The sequence below is a fragment of the Grampus griseus genome (genome assembly GCF_964374135.1).
Source record: "Grampus griseus genome assembly, chromosome: 7".
In the NCBI taxonomy this organism is placed as follows: Eukaryota; Metazoa; Chordata; class Mammalia; order Artiodactyla; family Delphinidae; genus Grampus; species Grampus griseus.
The window spans coordinates 2,906,529-2,926,139 of NC_139001.1; the positions used below are offsets into that span (position 1 = coordinate 2,906,529).

The following is a 19,611-nucleotide window of genomic DNA, read 5'->3' on the forward strand; positions in this document are numbered from 1 at the left end:
TTTCTATATTGCGTGAGGTCAGAATTAACAAGGGATCCTCTCCCTTGTTTTCTATATTGCGTGAGGTCAGAATTAACAAGGGATCCTCTCCCTTGTTTTCTATATTGCGTGAGGTCAGAATTAACAAGGGACCCTCTCCCTTGTTTTCTATATTGCGTGAGGTCAGAATTAACAAGGGACCCTCTCCCTTGTTTTCTATATTGCGTGAGGTCAGAATTAACAAGGGACCCTCTCCCTTGTTTTCTATATTGCGTGAGGTCAGAATTAACAAGGGACCCTCTCCCTTGTTTTCTATATTGCGTGAGGTCAGAATTAACAAGGGACCCTCTCCCTTGTTTTCTATATTGCGTGAGGTCAGAATTAACAAGGGACCCTCTCCCTTGTTTTCTATATTGCGTGAGGTCAGAATTAACAAGGGACCCTCTCCCTTGTTTTCTATATTGCGTGAGGTCAGAATTAACAAGGGACCCTCTCCCTTGTTTTCTATATTGCGTGAGGTCAGAATTAACAAGGGACCCTCTCCCTTGTTTTCTATATTGCGTGAGGTCAGAATTAACAAGGGACCCTCTCCCTTGTTTTCTATATTGCGTGAGGTCAGAATTAACAAGGGACCCTCTCCCTTGTTTTCTATATTGCGTGAGGTCAGAATTAACAAGGGACCCTCTCCCTTGTTTTCTACATTGCGTGAGGTCAGAATTAACAAGGGACCCTCTCCCTTGTTTTCTACATTGCGTGAGGTCAGAATTAACAAGGGACCCTCTCCCTTGTTTTCTACATTGCGTGAGGTCAGAATTAACAAGGGATCCTCTCCCTTGTTTTCTACATTGCGTGAGGTCAGAATTAACAAGGGATCCTCTCCCTTGTTTTCTACATTGCGTGAGGTCAGAATTAACAAGGGATCCTCTCCCTTGTTTTCTACATTGCGTGAGGTCAGAATTAACAAGGGATCCTCTCCCTTGTTTTCTATATTGCGTGAGGTCAGAATTAACAAGGGATCCTCTCCCTTGTTTTCTATATTGCGTGAGGTCAGAATTAACAAGGGACCCTCTCCCTTGTTTTCTATATTGCGTGAGGTCAGAATTAACAAGGGACCCTCTCCCTTGTTTTCTATATTGCGTGAGGTCAGAATTAACAAGGGACCCTCTCCCTTGTTTTCTATATTGCGTGAGGTCAGAATTAACAAGGGACCCTCTCCCTTGTTTTCTATATTGCGTGAGGTCAGAATTAACAAGGGACCCTCTCCCTTGTTTTCTATATTGCGTGAGGTCAGAATTAACAAGGGACCCTCTCCCTTGTTTTCTATATTGCGTGAGGTCAGAATTAACAAGGGACCCTCTCCCTTGTTTTCTATATTGCGTGAGGTCAGAATTAACAAGGGACCCTCTCCCTTGTTTTCTACATTGCGTGAGGTCAGAATTAACAAGGGATCCTCTCCCTTGTTTTCTACATTGCGTGAGGTCAGAATTAACAAGGGATCCTCTCCCTTGTTTTCTACATTGCGTGAGGTCAGAATTAACAAGGGATCCTCTCCCTTGTTTTCTATATTGCGTGAGGTCAGAATTAACAAGGGACCCTCTCCCTTGTTTTCTATATTGCGTGAGGTCAGAATTAACAAGGGACCCTCTCCCTTGTTTTCTATATTGCGTGAGGTCAGAATTAACAAGGGACCCTCTCCCTTGTTTTCTATATTGCGTGAGGTCAGAATTAACAAGGGACCCTCTCCCTTGTTTTCTATATTGCGTGAGGTCAGAATTAACAAGGGACCCTCTCCCTTGTTTTCTATATTGCGTGAGGTCAGAATTAACAAGGGACCCTCTCCCTTGTTTTCTATATTGCGTGAGGTCAGAATTAACAAGGGACCCTCTCCCTTGTTTTCTATATTGCGTGAGGTCAGAATTAACAAGGGACCCTCTCCCTTGTTTTCTATATTGCGTGAGGTCAGAATTAACAAGGGACCCTCTCCCTTGTTTTCTATATTGCGTGAGGTCAGAATTAACAAGGGACCCTCTCCCTTGTTTTCTATATTGCGTGAGGTCAGAATTAACAAGGGACCCTCTCCCTTGTTTTCTATATTGCGTGAGGTCAGAATTAACAAGGGACCCTCTCCCTTGTTTTCTATATTGCGTGAGGTCAGAATTAACAAGGGGTCCTCTCCCTTGTTTTCTATATTGCGTGAGGTCAGAATTAACAAGGGACCCTCTCCCTTGTTTTCTATATTGCGTGAGGTCAGAATTAACAAGGGACCCTCTCCCTTGTTTTCTATATTGCGTGAGGTCAGAATTAACAAGGGACCCTCTCCCTTGTTTTCTATATTGCGTGAGGTCAGAATTAACAAGGGACCCTCTCCCTTGTTTTCTATATTGCGTGAGGTCAGAATTAACAAGGGACCCTCTCCCTTGTTTTCTATATTGCGTGAGGTCAGAATTAACAAGGGACCCTCTCCCTTGTTTTCTATATTGCGTGAGGTCAGAATTAACAAGGGACCCTCTCCCTTGTTTTCTATATTGCGTGAGGTCAGAATTAACAAGGGACCCTCTCCCTTGTTTTCTATATTGCGTGAGGTCAGAATTAACAAGGGACCCTCTCCCTTGTTTTCTATATTGCGTGAGGTCAGAATTAACAAGGGACCCTCTCCCTTGTTTTCTATATTGCGTGAGGTCAGAATTAACAAGGGACCCTCTCCCTTGTTTTCTATATTGCGTGAGGTCAGAATTAACAAGGGACCCTCTCCCTTGTTTTCTATATTGCGTGAGGTCAGAATTAACAAGGGACCCTCTCCCTTGTTTTCTATATTGCGTGAGGTCAGAATTAACAAGGGACCCTCTCCCTTGTTTTCTATATTGCGTGAGGTCAGAATTAACAAGGGACCCTCTCCCTTGTTTTCTATATTGCGTGAGGTCAGAATTAACAAGGGACCCTCTCCCTTGTTTTCTATATTGCGTGAGGTCAGAATTAACAAGGGACCCTCTCCCTTGTTTTCTATATTGCGTGAGGTCAGAATTAACAAGGGACCCTCTCCCTTGTTTTCTACATTGCGTGAGGTCAGAATTAACAAGGGACCCTCTCCCTTGTTTTCTACATTGCGTGAGGTCAGAATTAACAAGGGACCCTCTCCCTTGTTTTCTACATTGCGTGAGGTCAGAATTAACAAGGGACCCTCTCCCTTGTTTTCTACATTGCGTGAGGTCAGAATTAACAAGGGACCCTCTCCCTTGTTTTCTACATTGCGTGAGGTCAGAATTAACAAGGGACCCTCTCCCTTGTTTTCTACATTGCGTGAGGTCAGAATTAACAAGGGACCCTCTCCCTTGTTTTCTATATTGCGTGAGGTCAGAATTAACAAGGGACCCTCTCCCTTGTTTTCTATATTGCGTGAGGTCAGAATTAACAAGGGACCCTCTCCCTTGTTTTCTACATTGCGTGAGGTCAGAATTAACAAGGGACCCTCTCCCTTGTTTTCTATATTGCGTGAGGTCAGAATTAACAAGGGACCCTCTCCCTTGTTTTCTACATTGCGTGAGGTCAGAATTAACAAGGGACCCTCTCCCTTGTTTTCTACATTGCGTGAGGTCAGAATTAACAAGGGACCCTCTCCCTTGTTTTCTACATTGCGTGAGGTCAGAATTAACAAGGGACCCTCTCCCTTGTTTTCTACATTGCGTGAGGTCAGAATTAACAAGGGACCCTCTCCCTTGTTTTCTACATTGCGTGAGGTCAGAATTAACAAGGGACCCTCTCCCTTGTTTTCTACATTGCGTGAGGTCAGAATTAACAAGGGACCCTCTCCCTTGTTTTCTACATTGCGTGAGGTCAGAATTAACAAGGGACCCTCTCCCTTGTTTTCTACATTGCGTGAGGTCAGAATTAACAAGGGACCCTCTCCCTTGTTTTCTACATTGCGTGAGGTCAGAATTAACAAGGGACCCTCTCCCTTGTTTTCTATATTGCGTGAGGTCAGAATTAACAAGGGACCCTCTCCCTTGTTTTCTACATTGCGTGAGGTCAGAATTAACAAGGGACCCTCTCCCTTGTTTTCTACATTGCGTGAGGTCAGAATTAACAAGGGACCCTCTCCCTTGTTTTCTATATTGCGTGAGGTCAGAATTAACAAGGGATCCTCTCCCTTGTTTTCTATATTGCGTGAGGTCAGAATTAACAAGGGACCCTCTCCCTTGTTTTCTATATTGCGTGAGGTCAGAATTAACAAGGGACCCTCTCCCTTGTTTTCTACATTGCGTGAGGTCAGAATTAACAAGGGACCCTCTCCCTTGTTTTCTATATTGCGTGAGGTCAGAATTAACAAGGGACCCTCTCCCTTGTTTTCTACATTGCGTGAGGTCAGAATTAACAAGGGACCCTCTCCCTTGTTTTCTACATTGCGTGAGGTCAGAATTAACAAGGGACCCTCTCCCTTGTTTTCTACATTGCGTGAGGTCAGAATTAACAAGGGACCCTCTCCCTTGTTTTCTACATTGCGTGAGGTCAGAATTAACAAGGGACCCTCTCCCTTGTTTTCTACATTGCGTGAGGTCAGAATTAACAAGGGACCCTCTCCCTTGTTTTCTACATTGCGTGAGGTCAGAATTAACAAGGGACCCTCTCCCTTGTTTTCTATATTGCGTGAGGTCAGAATTAACAAGGGACCCTCTCCCTTGTTTTCTATATTGCGTGAGGTCAGAATTAACAAGGGACCCTCTCCCTTGTTTTCTATATTGCGTGAGGTCAGAATTAACAAGGGACCCTCTCCCTTGTTTTCTATATTGCGTGAGGTCAGAATTAACAAGGGACCCTCTCCCTTGTTTTCTATATTGCGTGAGGTCAGAATTAACAAGGGACCCTCTCCCTTGTTTTCTATATTGCGTGAGGTCAGAATTAACAAGGGACCCTCTCCCTTGTTTTCTATATTGCGTGAGGTCAGAATTAACGAGGGACCCTCTCCCTTGTTTTCTATATTGCGTGAGGTCAGAATTAACGAGGGACCCTCTCCCTTGTTTTCTATATTGCGTGAGGTCAGAATTAACGAGGGACCCTCTCCCTTGTTTTCTATATTGCGTGAGGTCAGAATTAACGAGGGACCCTCTCCCTTGTTTTCTATATTGCGTGAGGTCAGAATTGACGAGGGACCCTCTCCCTTGTTTTCTATATTGCGTGAGGTCAGAATTGACGAGGGACCCTCTCCCTTGTTTTCTATATTGCGTGAGGTCAGAATTGACGAGGGACCCTCTCCCTTGTTTTCTATATTGCGTGAGGTCAGAATTGACGAGGGACCCTCTCCCTTGTTTTCTATATTGCGTGAGGTCAGAATTGACGAGGGACCCTCTCCCTTGTTTTCTATATTGCGTGAGGTCAGAATTGACGAGGGACCCTCTCCCTTGTTTTCTATATTGCGTGAGGTCAGAATTGACGAGGGACCCTCTCCCTTGTTTTCTATATTGCGTGAGGTCAGAATTGACGAGGGATCCTCTCCCTTGTTTTCTATATTGCGTGAGGTCAGAATTGACGAGGGACCCTCTCCCTTGTTTTCTATATTGCGTGAGGTCAGAATTGACGAGGGACCCTCTCCCTTGTTTTCTATATTGCGTGAGGTCAGAATTGACGAGGGACCCTCTCCCTTGTTCTCTATATTGCGTGAGGTCAGAATTAACGAGGGACCCTCTCCCTTGTTCTCTATATTGCGTGAGGTCAGAATTAACGAGGGACCCTCTCCCTTGTTTTCTATATTGCGTGAGGTCAGAATTAACGAGGGAGCCTCTCCCTTGTTCTGTATATTGCGTGAGGTCAGAATTAACAAGGGACCCTCTCCCTTGTTTTCTATATTGCGTGAGGTCAGAATTGACAAGGGATCCTCTCCCTTGTTTTCTATATTGCGTGAGGTCAGAATTAACAAGGGATCCTCTCCCTTGTTTTCTATATTGCGTGAGGTCAGAATTAACAAGGGATCCTCTCCCTTGTTCTCTATATTGCGTGAGGTCAGAATTAACAAGGGATCCTCTCCCTTGTTCTCTATATTGCGTGAGGTCAGAATTAACGAGGGACCCTCTCCCTTTCAGTCTGGCCCAGAGGGCAAAGTCTTCACCTGCACCACACACGTTTCCATTTCACTACGGGCGCTGCCATCATTTCTTCCACCTCTGTCCGCACCACTAGGGGAGGGTGCCGCCGGGAGAGCTGGGGGTTGTGAAATGACTCGGGCTAGAGCTGGCAGAGAGCAGCACGCCCTGGGTCACAGGGGCACCAATCAGGCGTGTCGATGGCCAGCTGCTACCCTCCTGACCCCCTAGCAGAGGATGGCTCTGAAGCCAGTTGGTGAGTTGAAGTATGTGAACTGGAGCGCCCCTCCCAGGGTGACTGTGCCTGACAGGCTCTGGGCCACAGAGACGCTACCATGCCCTTAACCAGCCCCATCCTTCCTGCTCTGCACACCCGACGGAGTGGCCCGTCAGCCAGGGTCACCCTCCAGTCTAATGGGCATGATTGCTGGTTACAAATGGGAAGCATGGCCCGAATTCCTCCCCCGCTGATCTCCAGGACAGACTGATCTCATAATCTGGGATCACGTCATAAATTAAGAAAAACGAGCCAGACCGGTTAGCTGGTAGACGGGGGAATCCAGAGGCCTAAGGAGGCTGGCTGTCAGGTACACTGGAGCGTGTTAGGTGAGCGGCAGACAAAACCATACAGATGTTTATTTTGCATTTGATTCCAAGGGTTCAGATGTCGAACGCTGTAATAAAGCCACTCACCTCTCCTCAGTGTTCTGACTCTGAAGTGCACTGACCTGACCCAGGAATGGCTGAGTGGCGCCACTGATTCCTGGCCCTCCAAAGGCCTGGGAGACTCAACCCCGAGACGGGGCCCAGAATCAGAGAACTCGGAAGGCCACATGGGTGGTCTCAGTGGCATCAGACATTGTTTGGGCCGATTCCTGAGGTATCTCTCCTGTCCCCAGAACACGAGGGTCTGGCTCTCTTGCGCAGTGGCTCACAGACACATGACCACGGCAGAAACACCAAGCCCCTGGCGGGGCTGCGCTCCAGCCAGTTTCCTCTGGGCAGCATGTGAGAAAGGGCTCCCTGCTATTATTATTATTATTTTTTAGTTCATCCAGATCTAGCTTCAAAGGGTCCCTAAACTTTGCCCCATCTGGACCTGAAAACAGGAGCTGATTTTCACAAGCCAAATTCTCGTTGCATTTGGACAGAACGAATACTGTGTCTTTTATATTTTCTTTGTATTTCTCTTCAATAGTTGCTTGACCCAACATCTTTCTGTCTGCTCTATACAATGAAAATACAAACTAAATGAGAATAGAAAAAAATAATTAAAGCATTAAATTGTACAAATTACAAATCTGTTCCAAAATATACTTACATTAAATAAAATACGCATTTCAGTGAGAGATCTACAGTGAACGACCATATGCACTCTGGGAAGCTTCACGACACCTGGGCAGGGCCAACATTCGTGGAAGGAGCGAAGGGAATTCGCATCCAATCACGGTTTGCAGCGGGTTCTGACCGCCGTCTGCGAGCTACACTGAGCACGTCATTAGCATCGCCTGGGCAGGGACTGACTGGGGAGAGGGGAGAAGCAAGCTCTAGCCTCAATGCTGAGTTCATCACAACTTCTCGAGAATCTCATTAACAGCCTATACAGTACAGTTTCAAAAAAGTAAACATGTTAAGGTAAGCAGACAACTCTTTAGGACCCGAAGCACATTTTCTGGCTGTATTTATGCGGAACTCTCTGTCTACAATGGGCGGTCGTGAAGAGGTGCTTCCTCGGGACGGCATGGTCGCGGGACTGGGGCGGCCCAGCAGGACTGAGGGGAGCCAGGGACGGGAGGAGACTCCCTTCTCGTTTCAGCTGGAGACAAGCTGGTAGCGCACAGTCCACGGCCCCGCAGCCCTCTCCTCCTGTCATCTGGCGTAGCGCTTAATGTAGTCTTCAACTTTATTCCGGAAGTCCTCCTGTGGGGCAGAGGGGAGGAAGGGGGGGTGAGTCAGCGCAGGGCGACACTTCAGGGACAGGCTGCGTGCCCCCGAGCCAAGGGCCCCCGCCAGCTCTCGGGAGGGCGTGCAGGGTCCGGCCTCCAATCCTCCAGTCGCCAAGGTGGCAGGAGACTCAGAGACCCACGGGGCTGAGTGCCACCTCCCTGTCACTCTGGGTGCCGGGAGGGGACACAAACAAGCTCTGGGCGGACGGGAACCAAAGACCCTTCGTTGTGCCGACGGGGAGAGTGAGATCCACCAGTGTGGTCAAGGTCACGATGCGGGTCCGGCCGGGACTCTGGACCACAAATGGGCATGAGCCTTGGCTGCGGCTCTCAGGAAGACCCTTGTGTCCTGATCTGTCTCCCCAGGACCCTGCTACCTATGGCCCAAGTGCAGCCCGCCATCAGGGTGACCACCCTGCCCGAGAGGAGAGGTGGGCTTGCTACAGAGGGCCCTCCTTGGGCATCAAGCAGAGGCCACCTGGGGGCCTGGGCTGATCCCTCAGGGGTAAAAACGCTGTATGGATGCAGGTATCTCCCAGGCTAGCGCGAGAGGGAAAGCCACCTCAGATCTGAGCCAACGCCCCAAGTGTGTCCCCAGGTCTTTTCTCTCTAAGGTCAGGAGCAAAATTCCCTGGCCTTACAGGACTGGGAAGGGCCCCTGGGACTGTCTGAGCCACGAGTGACTTGGAGCCTGTCCACCTCAGAACACCCGCCCGCATTTGGTGGCGGGACAGCCTGTGACCTGAAGGCGGGCTCTCAACCCTCTCACCCCCACCCACAGCTGCACACAGGGTCCCAGGCTTCAGTCCCATCCAGCAAGAGGCACAGCCCCGGGCCCTGCCTGCTGCAGGGGCCACCCTGGGAGGCGCGGGCGGAACGGGGCTGCTCCCCTCGGCCACGCTGCAGTCACTCTTTCAGGGTGGGGCGGGTTCAAGGAAAGGGGAGAAGGGGACCCCTGTGGTCGCCACCAGGCGGCCCAGGACTGTGCTCAGAGGCTCCCTCACAGCTGCCTGCCCGCAGCCAACACGGGCTGCACAGAAGCCCTGGCTGTCTTCAGCAAAACTCTCACAAGGTCACCTCCACGGTACCCAGCTGCCGACATACCATCGGCTCCCAGGCAGCCGCGGCCAAAGCTCCCGGGATGCGGAGTGACGATCCCACAGACACCCAGGACCACAGGTGCCTCAGCTCAGCCTTAATCACCTTTGCTCTCGTCAGTGAGAAGACCACGAACCCTGGGGCCAAACCGCCTGGGTTCAAATCTTGGGGTCCGCCCCTTCCCGGCAAGTCTTTCACTTCCTGGTGGCCCTGCTCCCTCAGCAGCAAATCAGGGGCAAGAGTCCCTCCCTCGTGGGTTGTCAGGGGAACAAGTGTGTCTGGGAGCAGGTATGACACTGCCTGGCACCTGGAGGGCCATGCAGGGCTGCTGCTACACCATGTCACCACTGCCCTCCTGCTGCCCTGCCCCAGTCACACGGGGCCTCTGAAGCATCGCTGAACACCAGGAGCGCAGTCCTGCCTCAGGGCCTTTGCGCTGCCGCTGAGGCCTCTGGAACGCTCCCGCCTGAGGTCCACTTGGTTCACAACCGGCCTCTACTCACATCTTACCAGAAGGGCTTTCCCTGAGAACCCGACATAAAGCAGCAACACCCATATCTGCGAAGCACAATAAAATGAAGCCTGCCTGTAAGCTGCAAGTCTCTTCCTATTTCATACAAAGAGCAGGAAACACCCTTCCGAGAACAATAAAAAATAAACAATCGTAACATGTTTTTTCTCCTCCTGGCTCTATAAGGGTGTTCCCTCCCGACAAGGTTTAGTCTACAGGGGCTACAACTGTTAGTGCTGAGTGGGGACATCCTTGTTGGGCACAATGACAATGACAGGTGGAGTTAGAACTTGAACAGAGCCTCCTGGGGGCCCACCTGCAAGGCTTGTCAGCACGGGGGACAAACAAAGGCTCCTCCCCGCCAGGGCCGCCCCGAGGGTATAGATGGCTGACTGCCAAAGGCCGGCGAGGCCAGACTGAAGACCTCGGCCGCCTCCCGGCCTGCTCAGCAGGACGTGGCCTCCTCTGCCTGCCCGACCAGAGGCACCCGCTGACCCTCCGGGGCCACCGCCTGACTCTCTGCTCCCCGTGTGCCGGGACACGTGCCGGGGGGCCCTCCTGCCTGCCCTTCGGGGCCCTGCTAAGGCCGGCTGTGGTGAACACCACACGTGGCACATTTAAAACGCCCGCGCGGTCTGGCACACGGTAGGTCTTACATGTACAGAAGCAGCTGACCTCAACATTAAGCACGGTATTTAGAACCAGCTTGATGGCCTTTAGAACGTCCTACGTTCAGAGCCACGTCAGCCCATCCAACAGCGTTAGGTGGCTGACTCCTGGGCAGGGCAAGGATTCACAGGGAATGTGGCTCAGAAAACGAAACGTGAGGTCCTGTGACTAAACGGAGTCAGCGCCGCAGAGCTGTCTGCTTAGGCCCGACCAGCTCCGAACAACCTCCAGCAGCCTCACCTCGGCCACGCTCGGCCGCCTCCCGGGCTCCTGCCCCAGACCCTGTGCCTTGTGCCCGCACACTGTAAGGATGTGTGTACGAAGGGCATTTACTGCAGCGCTGTCTGTAGCTGGAAAATAATCCCGTGGAAAAACCTGAGTGCCCAGCCATAAGAGAATGGTTGAGAAAAGTACGGTAGAGCCACACCACAGGATATTATTCAACAGCTCCTAAAATGAACGAGGGATAGTTTATGCACTGACTTGGGGGGAAAAAGCGAAAATACACGAACAACGACAACAAAACAAACACGACCCCATCGCTGTGGGCTCGCGTGCCCCTGCACTCTGGGAAGGTGTGGAGGGCGGTCAGCCCGCTGGGTGGCGGCAGAGGTGGCGGGGGTGGGGGGGCGGTAACACCCTTGGTTCGGTCTCCCTTCTGTGCTCCTACGCCATCATGCGGTAAAGCGACGGCCGCCTGTTGTAGATCACTCATACTGAACTCTACCAGGGAACCACACCTAGAAACACTTCTGTCTGACCTCGGGTCAAACACTTTTCTGAGACCACTCACATTTATTATAATACATCATTCATACATTGCTTTAAATTCTAGTCCCATTTAATTCAATGGGATTTAATTCTAGTTAAATTCTAGTCACCATTCTCAGTTTCATACTTATTTAATCAAGGGGCAGTAATTATCTTTTCACCAAATACATCAACCTAGAATATTCCTGTTACTAACTTACCTTGTCCCGCAAATGATGTTCTGCAGCTTCAATATTCAGTGGGTCATCAAAATTCAAAAGATCCTTAAAAAGAGAGAAACTCAAAGTAAACAATGGAAAGAATCTGTTTTTCTGCTGTTGCAAGTCTTCATTTTATGAAGCAGGCAACAGAAACCTAATCAGAAAATGACAGAACGACCCAGAGCTGAAAAAACTCCTGAGAACTAAAGTTCCTTTTGATGTAGGAGCACTGAACGTGAGATACATTTTCAGATGGTGATTAACGGTCCACTGAAAGAAGGCAGGGATGTGTTTACTCACGATTACCCAACGTTTGGTGAGGAAAGAGTGACCACACTGATTTCTAATGCTAGTTTTGATACTTGGGGAATGACAAACCACTCTTATTATGAGCATTTCTAAATAAAAAATCCTATTAATTTTTCCTTAAAAATTCATTTTCTCCTTTATTTTGTGATTAACAACTCTGTCTTCTAAGTCTATGTTTCTATTCTGACTTTGCCTAGACTCTCCCTTCACCTTTAACTCACCTCCACAAGCACGGCACTCACAATCCAGTAGGAAGGACGTCTGCAACCCGACCTAACAACGTAGGATGGTGCCACTGTGGCCAGGGCTCCCTGGCCCCAGGGAACCAGCACCAGACCCTTTCCACCTTAGAAGAGCCCTGGAATGCTACTCCCCCCCACCCCCAAGAATAATGACGGATTTTAGATTGAAGACCGTGTCTTTCCTTTATACTACCTAGTCCTCTTCTTAAAGGTCAGGGCAGAAACATTTGTTATGTTGAGTCACTGCTTTCCAAAGCCACTGATGGATCATTGTAAAGACAACTGTTATTTCTCCTGAGGAGAAATGTTTAATCTGGGGATTGTATTCCTGATTTGGAAATAAATATGGGTGTGACCAATATGTCACAAATACAGCCAGGAAAAATTATAAATCTCTATGATCATTAACAGCTGGGAAATTAGTTCCAAGTCCCAGAAATAGGCAGAAATATAAAGCACGTATTATATGAGAATCCCGGTGCATATACAGACTCACACCAGACATACAGAATTCTTCATCTTCTTTACCATGTATTTTACCTAAAATGAATATTGAGTTGGAATAACCGTTATAGACTTCATTAGCAAGTTTGATGGGCTCTTTAGAATTTGGAAGGTTTGGAGTGCTTGGAGAGATGGGGACCCATCAGATGTCCTTCAAAAGAGAAGCAGCACAACTGCCAGGCAGGTTTTAAATCACACTCCAGCCTCTGCATCTCCAGAAGTAAAACTTCATTCACTTCAATGGAGAAGCCAAAAACAATCACAACAAAACAGCTGAGACCAGCAGAAACCTGTCCAGATGGCCCGGTACCCCTTGGGTATTGCCTTCTCCTGGAGATTACGGCAGGTCCCGAAATCAGGAGGTGTTACTGGACCACCCGGTGACATCAGCCGAGAAGGCAGGGGGGGCAGGCACTTAGGGGTCTCCTCTGGGCTCTGCTCTGCTGTCTTTCACTGGCTGAGGACGGCAGGGTGAGGGAGCCGTCCCGCCGTCCTGGGGGCTGTCCAGGATGGGCTCATTTTCATGGGGGGACTTAGGTTTTACCAAAAGTAGCAGAGATTTTTTTTTTTTTTTTTTGCCCAGAGACAGATCCCTGAAGCTTATTTCTTTCAAAGCTTCTTTATGATCAAAAAGCCAAAACTCAAAGGAACGAATAATACTATATAAAACTCCAAATACCAGCTTTCCCCCTTTCCCGTTCTCCTACACCTCTTCCCGCCCTCCAGCCCCTGCCTGAGAGGTGCTGTTCTCTGAGGACAGCAAACTTCACTGATTAAGAGAATAATTCTAAGGTTCTGGGTTTGTGAAAAGCCTAAAGGTTGGTGACGACACACTCCTTCTCCCAAACTGGGCCTCTGGGAGCGAAGGAAGCTGTGGACTGGCTGCCGGTGAGAGCGGACGGTGTGAGGTGGGCCAGGCGCTCCCAGAGGGGCCTGCGTGGAGGAGACCACAGAGAGCGGAACTGGCCCACGCCGGCCCCCGGGAGCGAGGCGGCCACGACAGCAGGGCGGAAGTGGGGACGCTCTGCTCCCGCCCCTCCCGGCCCCAGGACCTCCCAGAGTGTCACTCCAAAGCCCCCTCAGTTCTTGTCTCACTGCTCCTCTGATTCACAAAAGTGCCAAAGAAAAGGGGGTTTTAGTGCGCCCACACCGCTGGTTTTGATCCCCTCATGTTATCCTTGATGCGATCTTTAAAACCAGGAGGCAGAAAAACTTGGGATTCTGGTCAACATACTTACAGTAAACAAAGAGTTTAATCCCCAGACAACATCCTGAAATGAGAAAGAAAGACAAAAACAAGTTTCAGGTGGGGATGGTCTCTAAGAGATGAACCAGTTAAGTCAGCATATAGTGGAAGAGGTTAGTTTTCTGCAGGAGTTATTTTAAAAGGTAGGGCCTAGGGCTTCCCTGGTGGCGCAGTGGTTGAGAGTCACCTGCTGATGCAGGGGACGCGGGTTTGTGCCCCGGTCTGGGAAGATCCCGCATGCCGCAGATCCTGTGCTCCGCAACGGGAGAGGCCACAACAGTGAGAGGCCCGCGTACCGCAAAAAAAAAAACAAAAAAAAAAACGCAGGGCCTAAAAAGTTAGTCTCAGGTTCCCCCTTGCAACCTGGGGGACAGCATCCAGCGCAGCAGCTCTGTTACCAGCCATTGCTCGCTTTTTGTGCACTTGGCACAGACTGAGACCTATGAGTGGTTTTAGGTGGGACAGCATTTATAATCCATGCCTGACTGAGCCAAAGTGGACATGTGTGGAAAAACGTTACGAGAGAGAGAGGCAGGGAGACGGCACATGTGATATGCCACACGGCTCTCAGAGCTTCACAAACAGGCTGACTGGAGGCCCACGGCCCTTTCAAGTTGAAAGGTGGGACCATCAGTGTCAGAGCAGCAGGACGGTCACCAGGGAAGACGGCGACTGGCTCAGAAGACCACGCCTTTGTGCTGAAGTGCAGGCTGGGAACACGGCTGCCCCTAAACCCAGTCCCAGGCGATCGCTCTTCTGGGCAGGATCGATCCCTCAGCAGACAGGCAGAGGCTACGACCGTGTGGGACCAGTTCACTACTCAGGCAAAGAAGATGGCAAAAGTCAGGTAGCTGCTTACTACTAGGTGAACACTGCCCAAAAGTCCTGACTCCTTCTGATAAAAGGTCAGGCGTGGGGAGAAACTGCAGGTGCCTACGGACAGCACCATGGAAAAGCCCTGAGGCGAAGCACAGCCAGCGGCCTCACGTGGGCACCCACGACACGCACCCCTGAAACCCACTCAAGCCATGTTGGAGAAGCAACTGGGGCCACTTATTTAGTCCCTGTGGCTCCCCTTTCCACCCCCTGCCCCAGCAGAGGGGCCCCCGTGCAGCACACCTGGCTGCACCCTGCCACCCCTCCTCTGTCCAGTGTAACTCAGAGCAGACACAGAACATCCAGCCTTTCCTTCCTCCGTCTCTACCCACGCCTGGCGAATCTCCACTGCTTAAAGGGGGAGACAACTATCAAGGACTGGGGCGAATAACAAGACGAGGGTAGAAACAGTAAACCACCGAAGCACAAACCGTAAACGGTAAAGGGCAGAGGGGAGAGGAGATGACCCGACACCCTAATCCCCGCCCCCAACCGAAGAGAAGTGGGGGCAGAGCTGAGCAGGGCCAGCGCCTGGCCAGCAGCCCCAGGCAGGCGGTGGCGGGTGGGCAGCGTGGGCCCGTCCACCCATGCAGATGGGACAGCGTGGACATCGCTGTCCTTACAGGAGGCTGGCTGCCGATGGAGGGGCATCCGGGGAGGTGTGGGCAAAGGACACGCTACCTTCAGTGTCCTCGTGGGGGCCCAGCCAGTGCCGTCAATCGAATGTTCTCTCAGTAAACTGAAACAGACACAGAAAGGCACAGCGGTCAGCAGGGAGCAGGCTCCAGTCCCGCGAGCTGCTCAGCGTGATTTCTGGCGGAACGGAGGTGCACGTCTCATGCAGTCCGTCTCTCCTCTGTGGCTCCACAGTTTCCTGTGTCGCTACAGAAGGCCTTCTCTGCCTCACGCCTGTATGGGTCCTCCAGTCTAATCGTGAGTGTTATTTTTATGTATTGTACACTCAGCAGGGGAAAAGCGTGCTTAAATCAGAACATACAGAGCGCATCTGTCAATTTAACATTCGGAAAAGGACGGTGACAACAATGACAGCGGAGCTTCCTGTTTGCGTGTCAGCAGGACCCAACACTCACCCAGTGCCCCAAGACCAAAGAGGGAGGGGTCCCGTGCTACAGAGGAGAAACCAAGGCGCAGGGCAGCACCCGCCCCAGGGCACGCGCCCCCAGATGGAGCTGTAGACTCACCCACGTGAGCACCTAGCACATGATTTTAATAGCTGTTTAAAAAATAAAAGCAGATGAACACAAAATTCTGGAAGGTGCTCACCCGCGGGTGGGAGGACCACGCTCAGGGAAGGTCACGTGGGCTCCAGGGGTACGTGATGTGAGCTGACCTAAGAGTCACTTTCATGACTGTCCTACCAGCTGCAACTGCACAGCATGTGCGCATACAAATAAGCACCAGTTAGAGTAAATAAAACTAGCCTACAGCTCACTTCGAGCGCCGGAAAGAAAACTCCCATCATGCACCCTAATCCCATCTACCCGGGGCACGGCTTCCCACCCTGCAGAGGTATCAGTGAGTTGTTGAGATAAAATCTCTACAACTTCTGAATAACTTTTTGGGAACCAACTGCCTAATCCTGGTGCTTTATATGATCCAAGGAGAGACTTCTTTACTAAGACAGGGGAAAGAATTATTTCTGATCTAGCTTATCCTTTTCATTTATAGACCTTATTGCAATTTTAGCTATACCCTTGTTTACTTGTTTAGTGCCTGTCTCCCCACCAGCTGGCAGACTCCATAAAACAGAGATCACAAACTGCTCCCCACTGTGTCTGGGCTCAGCCAACATTAGCTGATGGAAGGCAGGCGGGCAGACTGGGCGACCAGTCAGCGCCCTCTGAGCTTCCCCGTCAACAAGCACAGACAGAGCAGGACTGCCCCTGGAGGCCAGGTGTGCCCATGTCTGGGGCCGCAGATCTGGGCAGGGTGACACCACGGAGGTTCAGGCCCAGCCTGAGCAGATGGCAGTCCCGAGGGAGCTCAGGTGACAGCCACGTGGCCATCAGAGAGGGTACAGGCAAGGGGACAGAGGATGCCCCAGGGACTACACTGGAAACTCAGGTTCTAGGAGAACAAAAATCTGAAGTGCAACCGCCGGGTTCATGGCCCTGGTCCCTCCAATCCCACAGACATAGCACTGCTGGCCCTGAGCCAAGAGCAGGGTGTGGGCCCTTGGTGGGAGCAGGGCAAGTCTCACTAAGAGAAGCAAAAAGCACCCCTGTGACTAGACCAGACCCCATGGAGCGCCAGGCACGTCATTTCCTTTACTCAGGAGATGCCATGTCCAAAACCATCGCTGGACATTGTCTAGTTTTTCACAAAGAGGTAGTCTTTGTACATAAACCTGGCACATTACTTCCCTCAGTTAAATTCCCAGAGGTGCAGCTGACAGGTCCGAGGGTATATACAAATTAAATGTAGGCCTTATGGCTGAAGGACCAATGAAAGGTGTACAGGTACACGCACTCTCCAGTGGAACGAGGGAGCCTGTTCTCACACACACTTTGCTTTTGTATCTGCCAGTCTGAGAAGTGGTGAGCGGCATCCCCTTGCTTCCACGTGTCCTCTGATCACCAAGGAGACTGAGCATCAAGCAGACGCTCAGCACCCGCTGTGCTTCTCCTATGAATCACCTACTTGTAGGCAATGCTCATTTTTCTGGTGGATATGTCCCATCGTTTTCATATTGATTGAAAGGACTGTTTACATACAAAGGATGTAATCTTGCTGATCTTTTCTCTTTCAATTTTGTGCTTTTGTATTTTAAATTTTAATGTGGCTAAACCTATCAATGATTTTCCTTTAAAGTTTCTGTCTTTTGTAGCAGGCTACAAATTTAACCAAATTTAACTACAAATTTAACCAAATTTACATTTAACCATCTGTTAAATTCCTATTATACTTTGCTAATAATCTGATTTCTCAGAAGGCTGCAAAAGTGAGTAGAGAAATGCCCTCTCTGGACCTAATTCTGACCGGAGAAGGGGACGTGACAGGAAGTGGAGTGTGGGGAGCCCCCAGGAGAGTGGGCACAGGTGAAAAGCCTGGGGAGACAAGGCCGGACCAGAAACCACTTACAATCTGGACCTGAAGATCATAGATTTTTAAAGTTTCAACACTTAAAGGACAGATACTTAAAAGGGAGGATGACTGACTTATAAAGTGTATTTTTAACTATCTTTTTTTTTTTTTGGCGGGATTGTGGTTCCCCAACCAGGGACTGAACCTGGGTCCTTGGCAGTGAGAGCGTGGAGGCCTAACCACTGGACCACCAGGGAATTCCCGTTAACTAGCTATTAAAATGAAGCTGATATGAAAGAACAGGGGGCTCCACATACAAACTAAAATGGGGAGATGAATCCTAGTGGTTGTCCTCGCAGGGAGGAGCGGTCACAGTGCACGTGTGGGGAGAAGAGGGTAAAAGGACAGGACACAGAGGCAGGGCCTGAGGAGGGACTAGCTCACAGTAAGAAAGCAAAGGACACACCGGAGAAACCCTGTCTGCCTGCTTTCCAGGTTCCCGCAGTCCCGAAGCTGGCAGTGGTGGGGCTGGGGCTTGGCCCGGGGGTCCAGCACCAGAGCCTCTACAAGTTAACCTCACTGCCCTACCAGAGAAAGCGCAAGACGTAGAAAAATAAAGCCCACAAGCTAAATTTACTAAAAAACGACAACAACCAACACTCTACGCAACTCCTCCAGTTCTCTACGTTAGTGACCAGCAAGCTTAGGCGGCACGAAGTCACTGACCCCTGACCATCTGCCATTGGAAGGGTGGGGACCCAGGCACGACTGGGAAAGCGTATCCTGCTACGAGAGTGCTCCTATGCGCATCCAGACGATTTGGGAAAGAGGACATTTAAATACAAGTGCCTGGGTCTTCTGAAGCCTCCCGTCCACATCCCCCCACCCTGGATTCCATTACTCATATTCTCCCCTCTTAGCTAAAATCAGCCAGACGGAGGGAAAAGGGTAAGGGCCCTCGACGGGGGCACCTGGGTGGACCGCAGAGTGCAGCCAGAAGCCTCCCTAACATCGGCCCAGCCTCAAGATCTCCTCTAGGGGGAGATACCGTGTAGAAAGCCCATCACTCACACACGGTGCTCACAACACGGAAGACGGGAACGCAGATAAACTCACCTGAGACATATCTCGCCTGTCTCTGTGATGTTGGGGTGCCAGATCCTGGTCAGGCATCTCACTTTAGGAGGCTGCAACACAGAAGGAAGAGATCACAGGCTCTCCAGAGCCTTCCACGTACCCCGCCCAGGGCCTTGTCTCACCACTCACGTGGCTCAGCAGGCACCGGCTCCGCCACCCCCGCAGCAGTGTGTGCACACTGCATGCACCGCGCCGCTCGCACGGGTAAAGCCTGCCTGCACCCCGAACAGGACCCCTCTACAGGCCCCGGGGCTGCCGGCGGCCGGGCTTCTGCGTCCTCTGACCCTGCCTGTGCAGGAGAAGCCACGGCGCCCTCCGGGAGGAGCTCTGCAGCCTCCAGGCCCCACTGCCTACAGGAGCCCGCGGCCTCCTTGACGCTACGTAGCTGGGCTACGGCTGAAATGCTGCCCCTCACGGCGGCGCTGGCCCCCTCTGTGGGTGTCTCTGAAGGCGTGGTTGTCATTTACTTTCTTCTCGGTGCAAGTCCTAGCCCACTTTATACTTAAAGGAGGAGACAACGAACACAAGTACATGGGAATGAGGCACACCAGCAGTACTCAGGGTGAAGCATGTTTGCATAAAACTGTTCTTTTACTATTACTCTGTTTTAAAAGCAATCCATACTCACCTAAGAAAACAACAAAAAGGAAAGCTATCTGCACATCTACAGATATAGAGAATATAAAACTCTCCCCAGAAATAATCTCTAGTAACACCTGATGCACATGTTGGAGCCTCTGTTCTAGGCGACACACAGGTGCGTGTGATGCACATTCATTTTTCTTGACAGAAGTAGGGAAATGTGCTATACGTTTCTTTTCCACGTTTATTTTTGTCACCATTTCAGATGACTTTGGGCTTTTGTGCATTCCACGGTACAAACACTAGTATTTAACAAGCCAGTTCCCTATCACTGGACGTTTAGGTTGCTTCCCACTTCCACTACAAACCTGCTGGATCAACGCTGTCTTCATTCGCATCCATGAGATATGTCCCCAGGATGAAGG

The 19,611-nt window shown here is 50.4% G+C and overlaps 1 protein-coding gene across 1 annotated transcript in view; it reads right to left on the reverse strand.

Annotated features, from left to right (window-relative positions):
• Positions 1–7,302: 7,302 nt before the first annotated feature.
• UBE2F (ubiquitin conjugating enzyme E2 F (putative)) overlaps positions 7,303–19,611 on the reverse strand; it is a 51,158-nt gene continuing 38,849 nt past the window's right edge. The window contains exons 6-10 of the mRNA XM_082658945.1: positions 18,584–18,654; positions 15,104–15,161; positions 13,539–13,571; positions 11,246–11,308; positions 7,303–7,970 (exon numbers count right to left, since the gene is read on the reverse strand). Coding sequence (XP_082515071.1) covers positions 7,920–7,970; positions 11,246–11,308; positions 13,539–13,571; positions 15,104–15,161; positions 18,584–18,654 — 276 coding nt within the window. The 3' untranslated portion in view covers positions 7,303–7,919. The remainder of the gene's footprint in view (positions 7,971–11,245; positions 11,309–13,538; positions 13,572–15,103; positions 15,162–18,583; positions 18,655–19,611) is intronic.